This window comes from Triticum dicoccoides, chromosome 2B (assembly GCF_002162155.2).
Source record: "Triticum dicoccoides isolate Atlit2015 ecotype Zavitan chromosome 2B, WEW_v2.0, whole genome shotgun sequence".
Classification (NCBI taxonomy): Eukaryota; Viridiplantae; Streptophyta; class Magnoliopsida; order Poales; family Poaceae; genus Triticum; species Triticum dicoccoides.
In genome coordinates, this window is record NC_041383.1 from 31,587,902 (window position 1) to 31,607,211 (window position 19,310).

The 19,310-nt window shown below is 45.8% G+C and overlaps 1 protein-coding gene and 1 pseudogene across 1 annotated transcript; both read right to left on the reverse strand.

Moving 5' to 3' along the window:
- Nucleotides 1–6,756: 6,756 nt before the first annotated feature.
- Nucleotides 6,757–9,363, reverse strand: LOC119366952 (annotated as a pseudogene).
- Nucleotides 9,364–12,954: 3,591 nt separating this feature from the next.
- Nucleotides 12,955–13,789, reverse strand: LOC119366953 (dirigent protein 5-like). The gene has a single exon (XM_037632620.1). The coding sequence runs from the start codon at nucleotides 13,727–13,729 to the stop codon at nucleotides 13,124–13,126; it is 606 nt and encodes a 201-aa protein (XP_037488517.1). The 5' UTR covers nucleotides 13,730–13,789; the 3' UTR covers nucleotides 12,955–13,123.
- Nucleotides 13,790–19,310: the final 5,521 nt, after the last annotated feature.

A 19,310-nucleotide genomic window follows, 5' to 3' on the forward strand; every position in this document is an offset into this window, starting at 1 on the left:
AAGTTAAAGTGTATTTGCCTTCTATGGTTGTGGTGGACTGAGCGAAATAAAGCTAATCATAAACAGACCTGGGCGTCAGTAGAAGAACTTAAATTTCTAATGACCAGGCATGTAGCCGAATGGCGCCGGTTCTGTATGAAGCCGGAAAGGAAACAACAGCAGGTGTTCTGAAAACCAGTGTGGAAAGGGCCAAAGGTGGATACAGTGAAGATTAATATTGATGGAGCCTTTGACGGTTCCAATCAGCTTGCAGGCTGGGGCTGCATTGCGCGTGACCATACAGGAGATGTCATTTTTGCCGCAGCGGGTAAACTTGACTATATGAGTGAGGCTTTGCATGCTGAGGCGTACGCTCTTATCAGGGGTATCCAGCTGGCTGGAAACTATGGGATGGGTAAGGTTGGTTTTGAGACTGACTGCCTGGGTCTGGTCCGAGCTATGGAATCAAAAATGTTCGACCGGTCACCTCTTGGTGTTGTTTTCCGGGAGACAAGGTATCTTCTTCAGTTGGGTATTAGTGAATGGAGTATTATCCACTGTCCCCGCACTTGTAATGTTCCAGCACATGAGCTGGCAGCTATAGGGAGAAGTGGTGCTTATGGTGACCAGCATGTATGGTTGGCTCACCTCCCATCCGTTGTAAACGTTGCTGTGGCCGCTGATGTAGTCGGCCAGCCGTAATTTTGGAATGAAAGGTATTCCATTTCAAACAAAAGAAAAAATAGAGAAGTGGAAGAGAGGAAGAGATGTAAGTCCCTACGAACCTGATTTTGATTCACGTTAAACCAAAATACTAGATGCGCGCTGCTACAGGCCGGTGGATCGTGAGCTGTTGGATCTGATAGATTGAGCAGTGGAGGATCATCTTCTACCACAGCAACACATGTCGTGTTGCCGAAATTTTCACAACACGGTTTATGTTGCGGAAATTTTTGCAATATAGGTCAAGTTGCAGATTATTTTTCAATAGATATCTTTTTTTTAGGATATGCAATAGATGTCTTGTTATAGTGTTTTTTTGCAACAGATATCTTGTTGCAATTTCTTTGGCAATTGATGTCTTGTTGCAATTTAATTTGTTTTGCAACAGAGGTCTTGTTACCATGAGGTCACGGGTTCAAGTCCTGGAAACAACCTCTTACAGAAATGTTGGGAAAGGTTGTATGCTATAGACCCAAAGTGGTCGGACCCTTCCCGAACCATGCACAAGCGGGAGCTACATGCACCAGGCTGCCTTTTTTGCAACAAATGTCTTGTTACTTTCTTGTTGTGCAACAAAGACCTTGTTGCAGAAGTTCGCTGTAGCGAGCAACAAGCAACGACCACGTCAGCCAAAAGAAAGGCTAACTCCCTCGAGACGGTAGGGCAACAATTGACACAACCCCTCGCGGTAGACGCGGACGCCGATTCTTCCCCAGGACGGCAGATGCAACTTGAGTTCGTGCGCACCGCGATGGCCGACGTTCATGGTGGAGGAGGGCGGCGGCGGCGCCTATGCTAGCGGCGAGCATCGGTGGCGGCGGTCGAAGCGGAACGAGGAGGCGTTGGTGGCAGCGGTCGAAGCAGCACGAGGAAGCGTCGCCTTGACGGGGAGCTCGGGAGGTGGACGAGTGGCCACTGCTCTTATGGGATCTAGATCCAGATCCCAGAACACATCAGTTGGTGCGGTGGGGAAAAGCGCAACAACGGCTCGGTTTCGAAACCTAGTCTAGGTAATACATTGATTAAAATCAGATCCAACATCCACGGAGGCGACAGCCGCACTCATCGCTAATGTCGGATGATCCCAATCATTGGGATTGCTACGTGTCCACCGGCTGATTTTTTTAAAAGATCAGCCGGATCGTGGGCCATCTGATCTAGTGCATCAGCGCCCTCCATCATTGCAACATAAGTAGTGTTGCAGAAAATTTCTGCAACAAAGTCTTGTTGCATAATTTTTTTGCAACTAAGGTCTTGTTGCAGTTTTTTTTGCAACAAAGGCTTTGTTGCAGAATTGTTTTTTTTTTGTCTTCATCTTTTTGCAATTTTTTTTGCAACTCAGGTTTTATTGCGGATTTTTTTAGTAGCAGGCTTTGTTGCATATTTTGTTTTTTCGTCTTCGTCTTTTTGCAATATAGCTAATGTTATGGAAGAAACTTCTGCAACATTGGTGATGTTGCACAAGTTGCCAAAAAAATTGCCAGGAGTCAGCGCCTTCTCACGTGGGACACGTGTTGTGCGAGCGAGGCAACAGATGAGATCCAAGAAATCTGCCGGTTGAAGGGAATCATTTCCCTTAAATAATTTACGAACCAACATATAGGCCAACTGAGGATGAGTGACATCAAATCGGTCAAAAGTGCCTACCTAGAGAGAGTAAAAAAAGTATCCATGCACCCCGACCCAAAACAATAATCACTTAGATCCAACGAATTTGTGTCAAAAAAGCATTTTTCATTGAACTTTCAAGAACATTGTTTCACATATTACTCCTCTAAAGGATCCCGGCGTACCCGCCTCCCTAGGCGCTTCGAGGGCGAAGAAAGCCTCCGCGCCGTTTGTTTCCGGCTAGCGTGACATGGTGGTTTCTCAAGGGCTATGCATGCCATCCAATCTGCATGGGTGGCACGTGTCCGTGTGACCCGACTGGGCAATCCATGACGGGTCGACCGTGGGGGCGCACCCATTGTCACCGTCGTTGGGCGGCGGCGGGCACGCCCGTGAGTGCCCTGTAGCACGTTTCTCCATGTGCGAAAGCATGCCCGAACGCGCCTGTCGGCGTCCTCGCCTCGCGCCAGGCTGGTCTAGTTGCAACAGGCAGGGCGTGCCTAGTGCCCATATGTCGGCTTGCACGTGGGGGCGTGCGTCGTGTCAGGTTCGCTCGCGCCAGCCGGATCCTGTGTTGCGGGTGCAGCACCGGATCACGTGTGCGGCCTGCCTGTCATGTTGATGATCAATATATGTAACATTTTTAGAAGAATAAACAACCAAACATTGTATCTAATATCGATGTAATTTCTCAAAATTATTTTGAAAAAATATTAAAATCATTAAATATGTTGCCCGTGCAATTGGGCCGGTGGCTGTGTTAGTTTATTTACTAACAAGGTCTTCAATTTTATTGCAGACGAGTGCAACATGCACGACAGGGGCGGATTCAGCGTGGGGTCGTGTAGGGGCGGCCGCCCCGGGTAAATTTTGGGAACCCATGGTACCCCCTAATGCTTTGGACAGTCCTGGCCACCATGGGAGGCGAGGGGAGCTTCCTGCTGTAGGTTTCTGTGCATGCTACAGAGAAGAAGATAGAAAACGCTTCGAACAGGAAGATGAAAAGAGAAGAGAACGCTTCGTTAAAGAGACGGGCCAATGAGTAAGGCCCAATAGAACACGAGAATACCCATTCTTTTTCTGTACGCAGCCCATTCCTTTTCCTTAGGCAGCCTTTGAAGCATTTGCCGTTCTAAAAGAAACGCAGCCTTTGACGTTCCCAATTCCTAGCGATCGAAACAGATCAACCGCGCTACATGATTACGCCGCCCCCCTCCATTGTTGCCTCGCCTCCTTGACCTTGACGAGACACTGCGGGGTTCCCCAGTTCTTCCAATGGATGGTGTTTGATGGAGGAGAAGGGAGGGGAGGCCACCGATTTCTCGTGCCATTCGTCACCGCCACGGCCCAACGTCCTGCTTAAAACTGCAAGAGAGCAACCAACAGAAGCAGCAAAGAGCAGGTCCTTTTGCCCTCCAGTAATTTTCTCATCTTCTGTTCTATCATTTTTATTTATTTATTGTCACATGGACCTAATTCTTAAAAGTTGAATACTGATATTAATTACAATTAGATGTTGTAGGAAGATTCAGCCAGCAAGAGTCTAAGTTAGACTTTTTTAGGGTTGAGGGTTTAAGTTAGACTTTATATGATTTTTTGTAGTATATATTATTGGCTTAGTCCTTTAGAATGAAACAACCCTGAACAATTCACTGCGTTGATCATCTTGCCTAAATGCATAGTATTGGCCAATTAATTTTCTTGATTGTCTTATTTGATTGTGCCGTGGCTTTGATTATTTGTTTCTTCTAAAGTCCACCCCGGGTAACTTCAAATCCTGGATCCGCCACTGATGCACGACACTGTCCAGATGAAATGCACATTTAGAGATATTAAAACTGAGCACTAATCCAACCATCTCAGGCCATTAGCGTTCGCAGCCGTTGGATCTTCAGTTATAGGCATTTTCGGCCGTCCGATTTCTTTCAATCCTGCGCTTGCTCATCCCCCGTTCGTTAAGAACGAGCCGTACCCGTGTTGGGCCGCTGCTCTGGCGACATTTTTGAGCATCTGGTATGTAATTGGGCCTAATGGGCCCACTGATCCCTAGTCCTGTGCATAGGCCTCTACACGGCCTTGTTTTCTCGTTCGCGCACGGACGCAGCAGTCGTGTGGCGTGGCGGCCGACGGCGTCGAGTGATTCCCATGGCCACCGCGCCTGGGGTCCGACAGACGCAACCGACGGCGTCGCATGCTGACTGCCCTTCGGGTCTGATCTAGATGGGCAGTGTCCGGGGGCTGCAGATCGATATCTGTCGATTCGATACCACCCGCCGGCGATTCGATACCATTCACAGTGCTTTAATGCCATTAGATGCGCACGCTGGTGGAGGATAATTACAGGCCAGTTACCATGGCGCTTCCTGTACTCCACGAGTGTCCATATATTCCATCATTCCTTTCCTCGCATCAGGCTAGGTCGCGACCGAGGCAAGGGGCCAGCGGCTGATTCCTCTCCTCCTCGACCCCTCGCTCTCCGTCCACGGCGCAGCGACCAGGCCCTCAGAAGCGAACTGCTTAGGAGGAAAAGCGGTTGCGTTGGGTCAAGCAAAGGCAGCGCAAGGAGCTGCCCTCCCGGATCGCGGAGGTGGCAGACAAGGAGGCCGGATGCAAGAACGTCTTGGGCAAGCGTTCCAATGCCAGGTATACACAAATTCCTGGGAAAAAATAGGGGCACACGTGCCTCCAAAGTATCCATGGCTTGATTAGATAATTGTATTGGAGATATGAGCAAATCACCTTACTAATTTTCACAGAGGAGCCCAAAAGCAAATCAGAGCAGGCACAGGATCGTTTGTCGGGCAGGGATCGGCCACAGAATTGTCGTGTGCACAGAGGTTTCGTTGACAGAAAGAGGTTTGATGTTTTTATTAAGAGATATTCAGGTTGACGCCACCAATAGTTCTGACACGAAGTAGACATGTTTTTGATTATATTCATGCAAGATTTTGGCCTTTGATTTTGCAGGTTTCTAATTTATTGAAAAGGAAGGACGCAATATTTATTGACAATCAATCCTTTATACTGGTACTAATATGAATTCATGAAAATCTTATGATAGAGTTGCCAGTCAGGTGTGGCAAAGCTGGGGCACTGATTTAGTTTCACCGATTTTTTCCATAATTATAGATGCGTTGCTTGTCATATATTTCATTCAAATCATTAGCTAGATATTGGTGGATGGGAGAACGGAAGAAACAAGGGAACTAAAATATGTTGTTAGCTGTGGTTATGGTTGGTTGGCAGATGAGAAGATGAGAACAGTGGACGAGATAATTCTCTATTAGAGGAATGTCTTTACCTGAAAGCAAAGGAGAATGCTCTAAAGACAAACTAAGAACCAAGATGGATTGAACCGATGCAGGATTTGCTGAATATACAAGTACACCATGTATATAATTTTCTGAATTTATGATCTATCCCCAATTAGTAGTTTACTTGTGATCTCTAAGGTCAACGTGACCATGTTGTAATTTGACATATCCACAAAACAACTAAATTTTCCTTCTTCCAATATACAAGTCACTGAATATGAAAATTCTAACAAATTTATTGGACTAACGGATGGGCGCTCGGATGGGACTTTGGGCGTTTTTTGTCTGTTTTCTCTGTGGCAAGTGAGCAAACCATTCGTATGAGGTGAGCGATCTAAGCCTCGCCACCATTGAACGAACACTACGAAAAAAATCCGTATATGACGAGCGACCAAATGAAAGTCCAGCCATTTTCATCGAAACGTACTAACCTAATTCTTTTCTGGCAAACATTCTAATTTTCTTGCAATACATTTCCTCATCCAACGACACATACCTACAAATAGTTGTATCAAATACCAATATTAAAGTGCCAAAATTGACCGGCGCAGTAACGCGCGCCTTCAATGATCTAGTGATATGACATATCCCGCCATCCAAGTCCAAGGCAAAACAATCGTCCTAACGTCGTTCATCACACCTTGCTGTTGGTGTCCGTGTTTGCAGCACTTTCGTTTATTGTATTTCCTCAACAGTTAGATGGCCTTTGGGGGCCTTTTTGTCACATTCCAGAAACAAAATAGGAGCGAATCAACCTATGGTTGGATGGTTAGAGGGACAGTGGTATCCTCAGCCCATCAGGATTCATGTCCTGATGCTCGCAGTATTTCTGAATTTATTTCAGGATTTTCGGTGATCTTTCAGTGGGAGGAGACGTTCCAGTCGACGACGAGGCTCCTACGGCGACTTCGTAAATCTCATGATAATATGCCTACACAGTTTCTCGAAGGTGCTCATAGGGGTGAGTGTATGAGCATTTGTATGAGTGTTTGCGTCCGTATTGTGTTCAAAAAGAAATAGGAAATACCACCAACACTTAGAAATCTCCTTTTAGATACTATATATAGAAGAGACACCTCCCCTGAAATAGCACTTACAAAAAAAAAACAGTAAAGATGAATAAAAATGCAGTGCATTTCGCATACTTGTCAACGTATGTCACAATAACACACAAACCTGCCCTCACACATCAAGATAAATCGAAGAGCATAGAAAACAGCAGCATCCTTATTAACAGACACCATAATGGATGTGTCACCTTAATATAAATCGTCAGACGTAGCACTCGTAGAGCTTAATGTCCATATGCAGACGGAAGTAGACGGTTCCCTCAGAGGCATCGAGCCGGAGTGTGGCGAAGCCGCGCGGCATGAAGAAATCGCCAGTGCCGCCGACGACGGAGAGGTCTCGCGTCTTGTCATCCATGAGGTCCGCGCCGACGAGGTTCATGGAGCCCTTGTGTACCGTGGAGTTGAAGACAATGGATAAGCCAAACCACGAGGCGTAAGGGCATCTCCAGCCGCGCCTCCAGGAAGGCCTCCTCAGGCGATTTTTTCGCGCCGGTGCCGAAGAAATGGCCCAGTCGCGCCCCCAGAAGCCCGATTTTCGCTGGCTTGGGCCGGAAACAGCGCCGGCGGACCCAGCCCGAACCCGGCGCGCTGGGGGGCGCCCGAGGGCGCCGGGGCGAGCTGTTTTGGCGCGGAAAAGACGCGGGCCAGCCGCGTCAGCGACTCGGCGCCTCGTCTTCCCCAACGGCCTCGGTTCCCGCGGGGAATCAATGGCAAGGCTGCCGCCGGTCAGCCTTGCCATTGATTCCTCACGGGCGGCGCTTCACGGGGCAGCGCGCCGACGCCTTCCTTCCCTCGCACGCGTACACACGGGCGCGGCCCGGCTATAAAAGCCAGCGGCCTCCACTCGCCTGTGCCCAGACCAGTCCCCCCTCGCCGCCGTGCAACCCCTCCCTCTCCCTGCCTCTCCCGAGCGCCGCCCTCCGGCCCCTCCCTCTACCTCTCCCGAGCCCGCCCAGCCCCGCCGTTGCCATGGAAGAACGCTTCCCCGGAGACGAGGCGGCGGCCAACGGCTTCGGCCGTCGTTCGCTCCGCGAACAGGAGTCCTGGCTCCTGTTCCAGGCGAACATCCCGGCGCCGCCGGACATGCACGCCGGGCCATCGGGGTGGAGGCTCAGCGCCGGGGGAGTACCCGTTCCCCCGTTGCCCGACGCCGTGGCGAAGCCGAAGTACTTCGCCGAGGAGGTCGAGATCGTGCGCGCGTCCCTCACCGACGCCCAACTCTCCCTCCCCCAGTACGCCGCCGACAACCACGCGGCCTGGGCGGCGTATTTCGAGCGCCGCCAGCAGCAGCGATTGGTGTACGTCCACCAACGGCACGCCGGTGGTCGGCGGCCGGCAGAACAGCGAGGGGCGCCACCTCTGGTGGGGCGTCCCCGGCCGCACACTCGAGGGCGTTCTCACGTACCTCGAGGGCGGCAACGACCCGCCGTTGGCGTACCCCCCGGCGCAGCACCGACGCGTTGGGCCATGGGCGCCAAGGAGGTTCGGGTCCTCCTCCTTCTCTTCTTCCTCCCGATCCTCGTCGCACTCCTCCGGCACTCCGGCCCTGCTCGGCGTCAAGGCCGAGCCCGCGGCGAAGTCGCCGCTCGGCCGGCGCACTCGCAGCGCCGGCATCGTCATCAACGAGGGCGGCCGGCGCGCCTCGTCCTCGTCGGCTCCTCCGCGCTTCGTCAAGCCAAAGACGGAGCCGGGGCTGGCGCCGGTGAAGACGGAGCCGGGGCTTGCGCCGGTGAAGGCGGAGTTCGACGACGACGACGCGGCCCTAGAATGGGTGCGCCAGGACTCCATTGCGATGGAGAAGGCGCGCCGGGAGAAGGTGAAGGAGCGCCAGCGCGCCGCCCTGCGCCGCTTCGAAGAGCGCCGACGCGGCGCGATGAAGACGGGGTCGTCGTCCTACGCGACAGCAACAACGACGACGACGACGCGCCGCCGCCAGTCCACCATGGCGACGCCGGGTCCAGCAGGGGCGCCCGCGTCAAGGAGGAGAAGGCCGCCGATGACGACGATGGCGGCGACGACTTCAGCGCCTTTCTTTTTTAGATTAGGTTAATGTCGTGAGAATGGCGAATTTCGCTGAAATTTGCCATGTCTAGACGAAATTTGTCATGTTTAGCCGAAATTTAACTAGTTTTTATCATAACTTCGCCGAACGTCTCATCTTTTTTTTAATACGCGCCTAGGGGCGGCCCTGTGGGCCGACGGCTGGGGGCCGACTTGCCCCAGGGCCATTTTTTGCGCCGGCTCACCCCAGGCGGCGCTTTTTGACGCCCCCTGGGGGGCCAACGGCTGGAGATGCCCTAAGACTCCTGCTTGTCGTAGAAGTAGAAGCCCTGGGGGCACGCCGCAGGCTCCTCCCCCGCCACGGGTAGCGCCTTCCCCACCGTCATGTGGTCGTTGAACACCACGAGAGTGCCGAATTAGGTGCCATTCTTTTAGTGGGTTGTGCTCAGCGCCGTGGGCTTGGTGGCCGCGGCCGACGTCGCGTTTCGCGTGTTGTTGACGCCGTTGTAGAGGATGTCGTGGTAATAGAGCGTCATCTCGTTGCAGGGCTCATCAGAGCTGCTGGAGACGACCCTCGTCAGGCCGTGGGCGGCGCCCGCCGAGCCCAGCAGAAACACTGCGAACACGACGGCCAGTGACAGCTTGGAAGATGCTGTGAGGCCTTGCATTGTTGACAATGCAACTGTTTACTGAGCGTAAGCTGCAAAAGATCAAGTAGCTGTGATGTAGTAGAGCACTGGTAAGTGAGGATGCAGCTCTTGTTGTTGTGTGTTAAGAGGTTGGCTTCTCAATGCTATTTATAGAGGTGCATGCATGGAACTGTGGGGGCATGCATGCAGGTAGAAAGTATGAGTTTAGTAACTTATAGCTTACATCATAATATCTCTTGTACTCCAAGTCCCCAACAAGTGACCGATCTTGTTTAGAATTGATGATGATTTGGTTGCGGTGGGTAGTACGAGGCATACCCGAAAAGCAATTATTCATTTTGTGCTATCGGGCTGTCATGAATATGTAAGGCTGGTCATAGTGGGGAGTAACTTAGAGTAGTAACATGCATACGTTACTACTCTATGTTACCATCCTTATAGTGGGAAGTGTCATATGTGTAGTAACATACACATGTTCATTTATTGTCTTGTAGACTCATTTTGCATTGGAAAGCGCTATGTGATGGTAACATATTAGGTTACTCTATTTGCCTCTCTCCTCATTAACTACTTGCCACATCAACATTTTTGCTTATGTGGCATCTATGTTACTACCTATGTTACTCCCACTATGACTAGCCTAAGCGGCTCATGTTAGGTGGGCTTCCAAAATAGCCCCACAAAAGCAAATGCACTGCTGTTTCATAACGTGGGGCAGAGAATATTCTTGGGATAAATTACGTGGTTCACTCAAACAGACGCAACGATCCGAAAAGGGGTGCATCGTTGGTACGTACTATATATATTCTTTTCGTTCCTGTCCAACCAGTTAAGGCAATGCATGTCATCGCTTTTGCCTTTTTCTCTAGCACGTCGACATGCCAACCACGGCGGGAGCTTCGGCATATGACAACGGGCAAAGAACACTTTATACAGAGTATCTATATAATTAGTAACCTATTTCTCTGGAGAGATGCAAATATTTTATTTTTGTAGACATGTCAGCTTGGCATGTAAACATGCATGTCAGAGGCTTGATGGTTTTCATTATATTATACCACTTAAAGTTAATAAATATTTCACAAGTATACAATAATTATATGTACTAGTCGCCAAGCCATGCATACGGTCCGGCAAGTTATTCACAGTTTGGGTGCTACCATTAATTGAACTAGGAAAGTGGCCCGCTGGTGTGCACCGGTACTTATGGTGCTACCGGTGCACCGTATGCCATAGAACATTTTTAAAAAATCTAAGAAAAATCTACCACATTAACACAACATCAATGTATGATGTCACAAAATTTCGTATCAAAATTTGAAACAGTTTTTAAGATACAAAAATGACAAATTTGACATTGGTGTGATAATGAGCCAAATCTAAAGCCCAAGTTATGTTATATGTACTATTCAGTGTTGATTTTGTGATTTTTTTTGTTATGTTTCGAATTTTGACTTGAAATTTTGTGACAGCCTACATGAATGTTGTGTGAATATGCTAATTTCTATTCAGTATTTTTTTGAACATTTTAAAAGCGCGATATGAGTTTGGTGCACCGGTAGCACCACAAGCTCCGTGCACCAGATATTTCCTTTCATACACGGATATTTTATTGGAATTTCCCAAATCTACCAATTCACTTTTTTGGTGTAGAATTCTAGCAGTTCCTTGAAAGAGATTAAACATCATGGATATTTTATATTATTATTGTGTCTCATGTAGTCTTGCATTGTAAAAAAAATTAGAATATTTAGTTGGATTCTATTATATGTATATACTTTAGAACATATGAATCTTGGAAAAGTTGTATTCAAAAGTCTGTATTACATTCGCAAAGAAAAACTATTACAACCCATGTACTACAACAGTTGGAAGAATGTAGTTCTTTTTGTTTTTCAATTACCGAGAGGGAGGTGATCCAACGGATGAAGTTATAATGAGGTCTTTGGTGCTTGGCTACATAAAAGTTTGTATCGGGTATATTTGTATGATAATTAGATATGAACTTACACCGGATTGTGGGAATACAACAAAGAGGAAGATTAAAAGTTTCAGGCACCACGCCTCGGTATAGAATAGTTTGGATCAAAATATATCGCTATTGTTGTAATCCAAAGATTCATCTATGTCAACATCATAAGTGTCGCAACCTTGTAATTAATTCCTAAAAATAAAGAAATGACTTGTTTTGTTTTTTCTTTTTTCTTGAAGTTGATAGGATGAAAAAAATATAAGAGGAAATCACAACTGTATATCGATAACATGGCATATGATAAATGAATTCCAATTTTCCCAGCACCTTTGGGAAATTCTCAAGATAAATAAGAAGAGCATGCTATTGAATCTTCTTCTATACCAAATAATCTAAATTTTGTATTAAGTTGGCAAGATGTAGAATTTTTTGTTGACGCATATAGAGAAGTTCATACCAGGTAATACAACGCCCTTATAAATCACATCGTCTTACTTTTGATTCAAAAATATTTTATGTGATACAGTAGAAAATGCCGATACCGTGTGAGAGGACCGATGGGGCCGAAGATTCATAGTTCATCACTGCTAGCTAGTCTATCATGTTGCCATGAATTTTGGTGAAGGCTGAGATTAGCATGATAGTGAAATCAAGTGGCATGAGAACATAACTACTTGAGCACAGTACTTCTATCATTCCAAGGTGCAATCTCCCGGGATGGACGCGGCTCCGCCTTGCCGTTGAAGACGTTGCAGCTCCTGTTCACGATCCTAGCATGTCCTTTCCAATATCCCTTCATATGTATAGTTGGTTGTCGAGCTACTTGCACGCCATCTACACGAATGCTACCCCATCTGCTTCTGGTCCATAAATCTCGATTACTTTGACCTCCCTTAGGTTTGATTATGCTTCTCTGTTCCTGATGTGCTCAGCTATGTGAGAAGCAAAATTGTCTTTCACCTTGATGGTTTGATTATCAATAGATACGACCTATAATGTATAGTCGACAATAAATGATATACCCTATGTTTGGAAGACAAATAAATTATATTTTTTTTTGTAGAATTATCTGTTTCGGTAACCTTTTAGTGGACCATTTGGTTCGTATGAATTTCACCCTGATGGTTTTTCTATTTACGTTTTTTGTTATCATGTTAGGGAAAATTGGCTCAGAACTATACAAAATATTATTTAAGAACTATTCACGTTCATATGTTACAGTTCATACGTTTATGGCCATATGGTTCTTTCATAGTGCAATATTTACGTAGTTATAACGGATATGCACCTCTTGTTCTACATTGCTGATGATGATGTTCATAGACGACTGTGCAAACGGCTGTGCAGGAGGCTGTGCTAGTTAATTTACAAGATCTTCAAATTTGTTTTGCTTCCTCAACAGTAAGATGGCATTTGTAGGGTTTTTCCTCGCATTTTGGAAAGAAAATAGGATGGAACTGTGGATTTAAATATGGCCAACACATAGAAATCTTGTTTTGGATGACATATAGAATAAAAATGCAGTGGCTGTGCTAGTTTATTTATTAACAAGATATTCAATTTTCTTGTATTACCTCAACAGTAGGATGGCCTTTGCATGTGGATTGAAATACCACCAACACTTAGAAATCTTCTTTTAGATAATATATAGAAGAGATACCTCTCCTAAACTAACACTTACAAAGTAAACAGTAAAGACGGATAAAAATGCAGTGCATTTCACATACTTATCAAAACCTGCCCTCACACACCAAAGATAAATCAGAGAGCATAGAAAACAGCAGTATGTCATCCTAATATAAATTGTCAGACGTAGCACTCGTAGAGCTTGATGTCCATCTGCAGACGGAAGTAGACGGTTCCCTCGGAGGCATCGAGCCGGAGCGTGGCGATGCCGCGCGCCATGAAGAAATCGCCAGTGCCGCCGACGACGGAGAGGTCCCGCGTCTTGTCATCCATGAGGTCCGCGCCGACGAGGTTCATGGTGCCCTTGTGCGCCGTGGAGTTGAAGACAATGGAGAAACCAAACCACGAGGTGTAAGACTCCTGCTTGTCGTAGAAGTAGAAGCCCTGGGCGCGCGCCGCGGGCTCCTCCCCCGCCACGGGTAGCGCCTTCCCCACCGTCATGGGGTCGTCGAACACCACAAGCGTGCCGAAGTAGGTGCCGTTCTTCCAGTGGGTCGTGCTCAGCGCCGTGGGCTTGGTGGCCGCCGCGGACGTCGCGTTCCGCGTGTTGTTGACGCCGTTGTAGAGGATGTCGTGGTAGTAGAGCGTCATCTCGTTGCACGGCTCGTCGGAGCTGCTGGAGACGACCCTCCTCAGGCCGTGGGCGGCACCCGCCGACGAGCACAGCAGAAGCACCGCGGCCACGACGGCCAGTGACAGCTTGGAAGTTGCTGCGAGGCCTTGCATCGTTGACAAGGCAACAGATTACCGAGCGTAAGCTGCGAAAGATGGATTAGCTGTGATGAGCACTGCCACTACTAAGTGAGGATGCAGCTCCTGTTGTTGTGTGTTAACAGCTTGACTTGTGCATGCTATTTATAGAGGTGCACTTGAACATACATACATGGAACTATGGGGCATGCCGGTAGAAAGTTTGAGTTTAGTAACTTAATTTAGCTTACATCATAATCTCTCTTGTACTCCAAGTGACCAGCCTTGTTTATAAATTGATTCGCCAACGTAGGATACCAAATTTGCGGTGGGTAGCTCCTACACAAGTACGTAGCATACCCGAAAAGCAATTATTCATTTTGTGCTATTGGGCAGTCATGAGTATGCAAGCATGCACCAGCGACTCGTGTTAGGTGGGCTTCCAAAAGCCACACACACGCACTGACGATGTTTCTTAATTTGGAGCAGAATATTCGTGGCATAAATTAGTTGGTTCACTCAAATGGACGCAATGGTCAGAAGGGCATCGTTGGTACGTCAGATTATAATGCCATGTACTACTTATATGGATTGTTTTCGCTCCTCTCCAACCAGTTAAGGTTATAATGCATGGCACCGCTTTTGCCTTTTTCGCTGGCACACACACAAATCTTATAGCATGGAACCGACTCAAACTAATCCTAGCACAACAGGGACACTAACTCCTGATGCAACACGACAAGCTGCCAAACAACCTTTCCTAGTCACTGGCTACACTGACCGCTATTAGCCTAAGCCTATTCGCATACAACTAGTATACTCCCGAAAGCTACTTGGATGCTAACCGTACCACTAGACCATAGAGTCACATATGGTAACTCTTCTAAACTTAACTTGATCACTAGTAGGAGTACTACTTAAATCAAACAAATATTTTACAACTATTCAATAATTAGATGTCTTTCATTTAAATTCTCGTATTATCAATCAAAACGTTAATGTTTTATGCAAACAAATTTCATTGAGAAATATTGCACCCAATTGCGCGGCAATACGCATGGTACCATCTAGTTCATTCTATCTAGCGCCGCATGTAGCGTCCTATTTTCCAAATTTAACATAGTTGCATTAAAAACAGAGTTGTTATTAACATATCCTATTTCTAAAAGGAAAGAAAAAAAATCTTAATAATAAATTTCATGTTAATATTAAACAAAACATGTGAAGTGCGTGGAATTTGTATACAAATAAGTGTCATTACTAGAAAAGACCTTCCGTTGGTTGTCTTCACTGAGAGAAGAGCTCACACCCATAACCCATAACCAGGTGAGTGGACGTATAATAACACTGTTAGATAATTTAATCCCGTAGGATCTACATAACAGATCGTAAGCCAGACATTAGATCACCTATTTGCATCATGAACAGAGGGATGGTTTGATGATATTACCACCAATGGAAGAGGCCATTGGTGTAGGTGATGCGAAGTCCCGTGCCTGCTCGATGCAGGCTTGACACAGGCTCGGTGTAGATGCTCGCTGCAGGTAGCGGCGTCCCTCCGGGCACCAGCGGCACTGCCCTGGGACAGGGGCGGAGTTTGGAGATGATCTTCCCGTCGTGCAGCGCTCCCCTTAGATCGGTTAGGGTTTTGGGATGTGGGGAGCAGAAGCAAATCTTATGTGAACTAGTCAGATCGCAGGTGTCGGCTGCTCCCCCATCTGTTATATGTGCGCTGGCGCCGGGGGACCAAAACCACTTGTTGGTTAGGGTGCCCCCTATCAGGGCGCGTGAGTTGGGGTCGAGGGGTAGGAACGTTGGTTCGTTGCCCCCTTCCCTCACGTTAGCTTACCCTCTTTCCTTTTTTTTTCTGTTCAGCCCATTGGGCCTTAAGATCAATTTCAACATTCTCCCCCTTGATCGTTAGGCTCAATAACTTTTGCCCATTCTTCATAGGAATGATACACTAGAATAAGGTGTTACAACAGCCAACGAAATACCATTGAACCGCAATACTCATAGCGCACATCCTATTTTGAAGTGGAATACATATTACTTTATGGGGAGTGGTTTAATTATATTATCAGTCCCATAATTCCATAATCAAGATGCTTCCAATAATCCCATGTCGGCTACATGCTCATGAAATATATTGGGTGTTAAGCCTTTAGTGAGGGGATCCGCAAGCATACGTGTCGTATTGATATGCTTAAGATTAATAGTTTGATCTTGGATCCTATGTTGAACAACACGGTACTTTATGTCGATGTGCTTGGCAGCAGCACTTGACTTGTTGTTATTTGCATAGAAAATTGCGGGTTTATTATCGTAGTACAATGTCAGTGGTTTGGAAATGCCTTTAACCACTTTAAGTCCGAGAAGGAAATTCTTTAACCATACAACCTGCCTAGTGGCCTCAAAACATGCTAGATATTTTGCCATCGTCGTAGATGAGTCAACTATAGTTTGCTTGGAGCTTTTCCACGATATGGCTCCTCTAGCGAGTGTGAATATATAACCTGACGTGGATTTCTTACTATCCACACACCCAGCAAAATCAGAGTCCGAGTAACCAATAACTTCCAGGTTATGGGACTTTCTATATGTAAGCATGAAACTTTTAGTACCTTGCATATAACGCTAGACTTTCTTTGCGGCCTTCCAGTGGTCCGGTCCTGGATTACATTGAAATCTGCCAAGCATCCTAGTTACAAAAGCGTACATGATGCTTCCAACAGCTGAAGCATAAGGAACCGACTTCATCTGATCAGTTTCATTTTGGTTCCTCGGACATTGGAATGTTCCAAACTTATCATCCTTGACTATGGGGGCAGGTGAGGAAGAGCACTTATGCATATTGTATTTATATAGTACTCTCTCAAAGTATGCCTCTTGTGATAGTCCTAATGTTCCTTTGGACCTATCTCGATGAATCTCACTGCCAAGGACATACGAGGCTTCACCGAGATCCTTCGTGTCAAATTTTGAGGACAAAAATCTCTTGGTCTCATGCAACATATCTTTATCGCTGCAAGCCAATAGAATATCATCCACATATAGGACTAACATTGTGAACCTACTGCCTTTGAATTTAACATAAATGCAATCGTCCACTTCATTTTCTTTAAAACCAAAAGTTCTAATAATCTCGCCGAACTTGAGGTACCACTGCCTTGAAGCTTGCTTCAAGCATATATGGATTTCTTTAAACGACATGCCATATGTTCTTTTCCTTCCACGACAAAACCTTCAGGTTGAGTCATGTAAACTTCTTCTTTTAAGTCTCCATTCAAAAATGCCGTCTTGACATCCATTTGATGCAGCTCCAAATCATAATGAGCTAGAAGTGCCATGACAATTCGAAAAGAATCTTTAGTTGACATAGGCGAGAAGGTATCCTTATAATCAATCCCCTCTCTCTGTGTATAACCTTTTGCTACAAGTCTCTCTTTGAACCTTTCAATGTTCCCTTTGGAATCATATTTGGTTTTGTAGACCCACTTGCAGCCTACCCTTTTGGCTCCATCAGGAACTTCTACTAAGTCCCAAACATCATTCGAGCTCATAGATTTCAATTCGTCTTCCATGGGGACCAACCATTTGGACGAGTCTTCACCTTTAGTGGCTTCTTTATATGAGGTTAGATCTTGTGCCTTCCCTATGTTATTTTCATCCTCACATATGAAAGTGACATATTCGCTGGAGATGGCCTTTTTCTTTTCCCGTTGTGATCTTCTCACAGGCTCATTAGTAAGTGTATTTCTTCTTGTCTGAGAAGGTTGAGAATCAACATTGGGTTGAGGATCATCATTTGGCTGACGGTCCTCATCATGCTCAGGATCTTCATTATGTTGAGGCTCCTCATCGGACGGCGAGACCAACATCCTTATTACATTACTTTAAAAAACATTGTTTCTCCCTGAAGGTACAATGAAAACTAAAATCATCTAAACATGAAACTGAAATCAAATTCCTACACAATGTAGGCACATAAAGAATGTCCTTGAGCTGAAGTAGAAAACCAGTGTGCAACTTCAAGGTGAGCGAGCCCACGGCTTCAACTTCAGCCTTCTTCCCATTCGCGACATTAAGTCTTCTTGTACCCTTTAGGGTGTGGCTTATATGGAATCCCTGCAAAGAATTCGCGACATGAGCAGCCGCACCTGAGTCAATCCACCATGTAGATTCAGAAAAATAAACATATAGAGATTCATCTACAAGAGTGACCTCATCCTTAACCTTTTTATTCAGCCACTTAAGAAAACCTGGACAGTCCGCCTTGACATGATTTGGCAGCTTGCAAAAATTGCAAAGTCTTTCTCCAGCGGCATTTGTAAGATTAATTGAAGTAGCCGTTGGAGGAGTGGAACGTGAACAACTTGCCTCGTTGCATTGCTTAGGCTTTTGAGGATTCTTTTTGAAAAACTGCTTTTTGTTGGGCACATTATTGTTATGAGCATGGTTCTCATGCTTCCTTTTCCCAGAATTAACATGGAAAGCTTGATCTTTCTGTTCACTCTTAATTCTATCTTCCTCCTGAACGCAATGTGCAATGAGTTCAGGTAGTTTCCTTTTGATTTCAAGAGAATTATAGTTTATCTTGAATGGATTGAACTGTGAGGGTAGTGATCTAAAAACTAGGAGCACCAGAAGCTCTTGCTCAATTCACACTTCATGGTTTTAGGCTTTCCGCGACACTACTCATGCTCAAAATATGCCCCCTCACATTTCCTTGCCCTTCATATTTTGCAAGTAGCTTGTGCAAAAGCTCATCTGCATACACTTTCTCTCAGCCTTTAAACTGTTCTTCCACCGATTTCAAATATTCGGCAGCACTTTCATTAGGGGGAATAGCCCGTTAATCTCAGTCGAGATGGAGAAGTTCATAATTAGGAGTGCAATATTGTTTGACCTCTCCCACTTCTCAACTTTAGTGTTGTAGGCTTTCTTAAGCTCAGCATACCCAGTGGCATCCTTTTTAGGTTCCACTGGTTTACTTTCCATTAGTGCAAGGTCCACCTCATGCCAACCAAAATGCAATAGCAACGAGTCCTTCCATGTTTGGAATTTATTTCCCGTGAGTGGCTCAATGTTCTCGAGACCACGAGGACCGGGAGTTGTCATCATTTCAAAATATCATAAGTAAAGGAACAGAACATCATAATTAAAAATAAAATTGCACAAAAATTAACCTACGCCGGTTTGATCAATTTTCATGCAAAAAGTTAACTCAAAATTATATCACCGTTGGGCAGAAAATAATAAGGAATTAACAAGGTGATTGAAAAATGTAAAACAACTTTGGTCTGTATTACAAAAATGATCACATTAATCTCGTCGGTAATATCAATTTTCCAACAGAAATTTAATAATACATCATTTATTGATATTACCATGAGATGAACATTAATATGCCATAAAATGACACAAACATTAATTCATAAATGTTTTCTAAATAAAATTTCTCGTTGGTTCCACTCTATTTAGAAAACTAAAACATAATTAATAGCATTAATTTTTTTGGCAATTTTCCAATTATAAAAATGCATGAACTAATCATAATATGAAAATACACTGAATAAGTAGAAAACGCACAGAAAATTTAATTTTAGCCCATCAA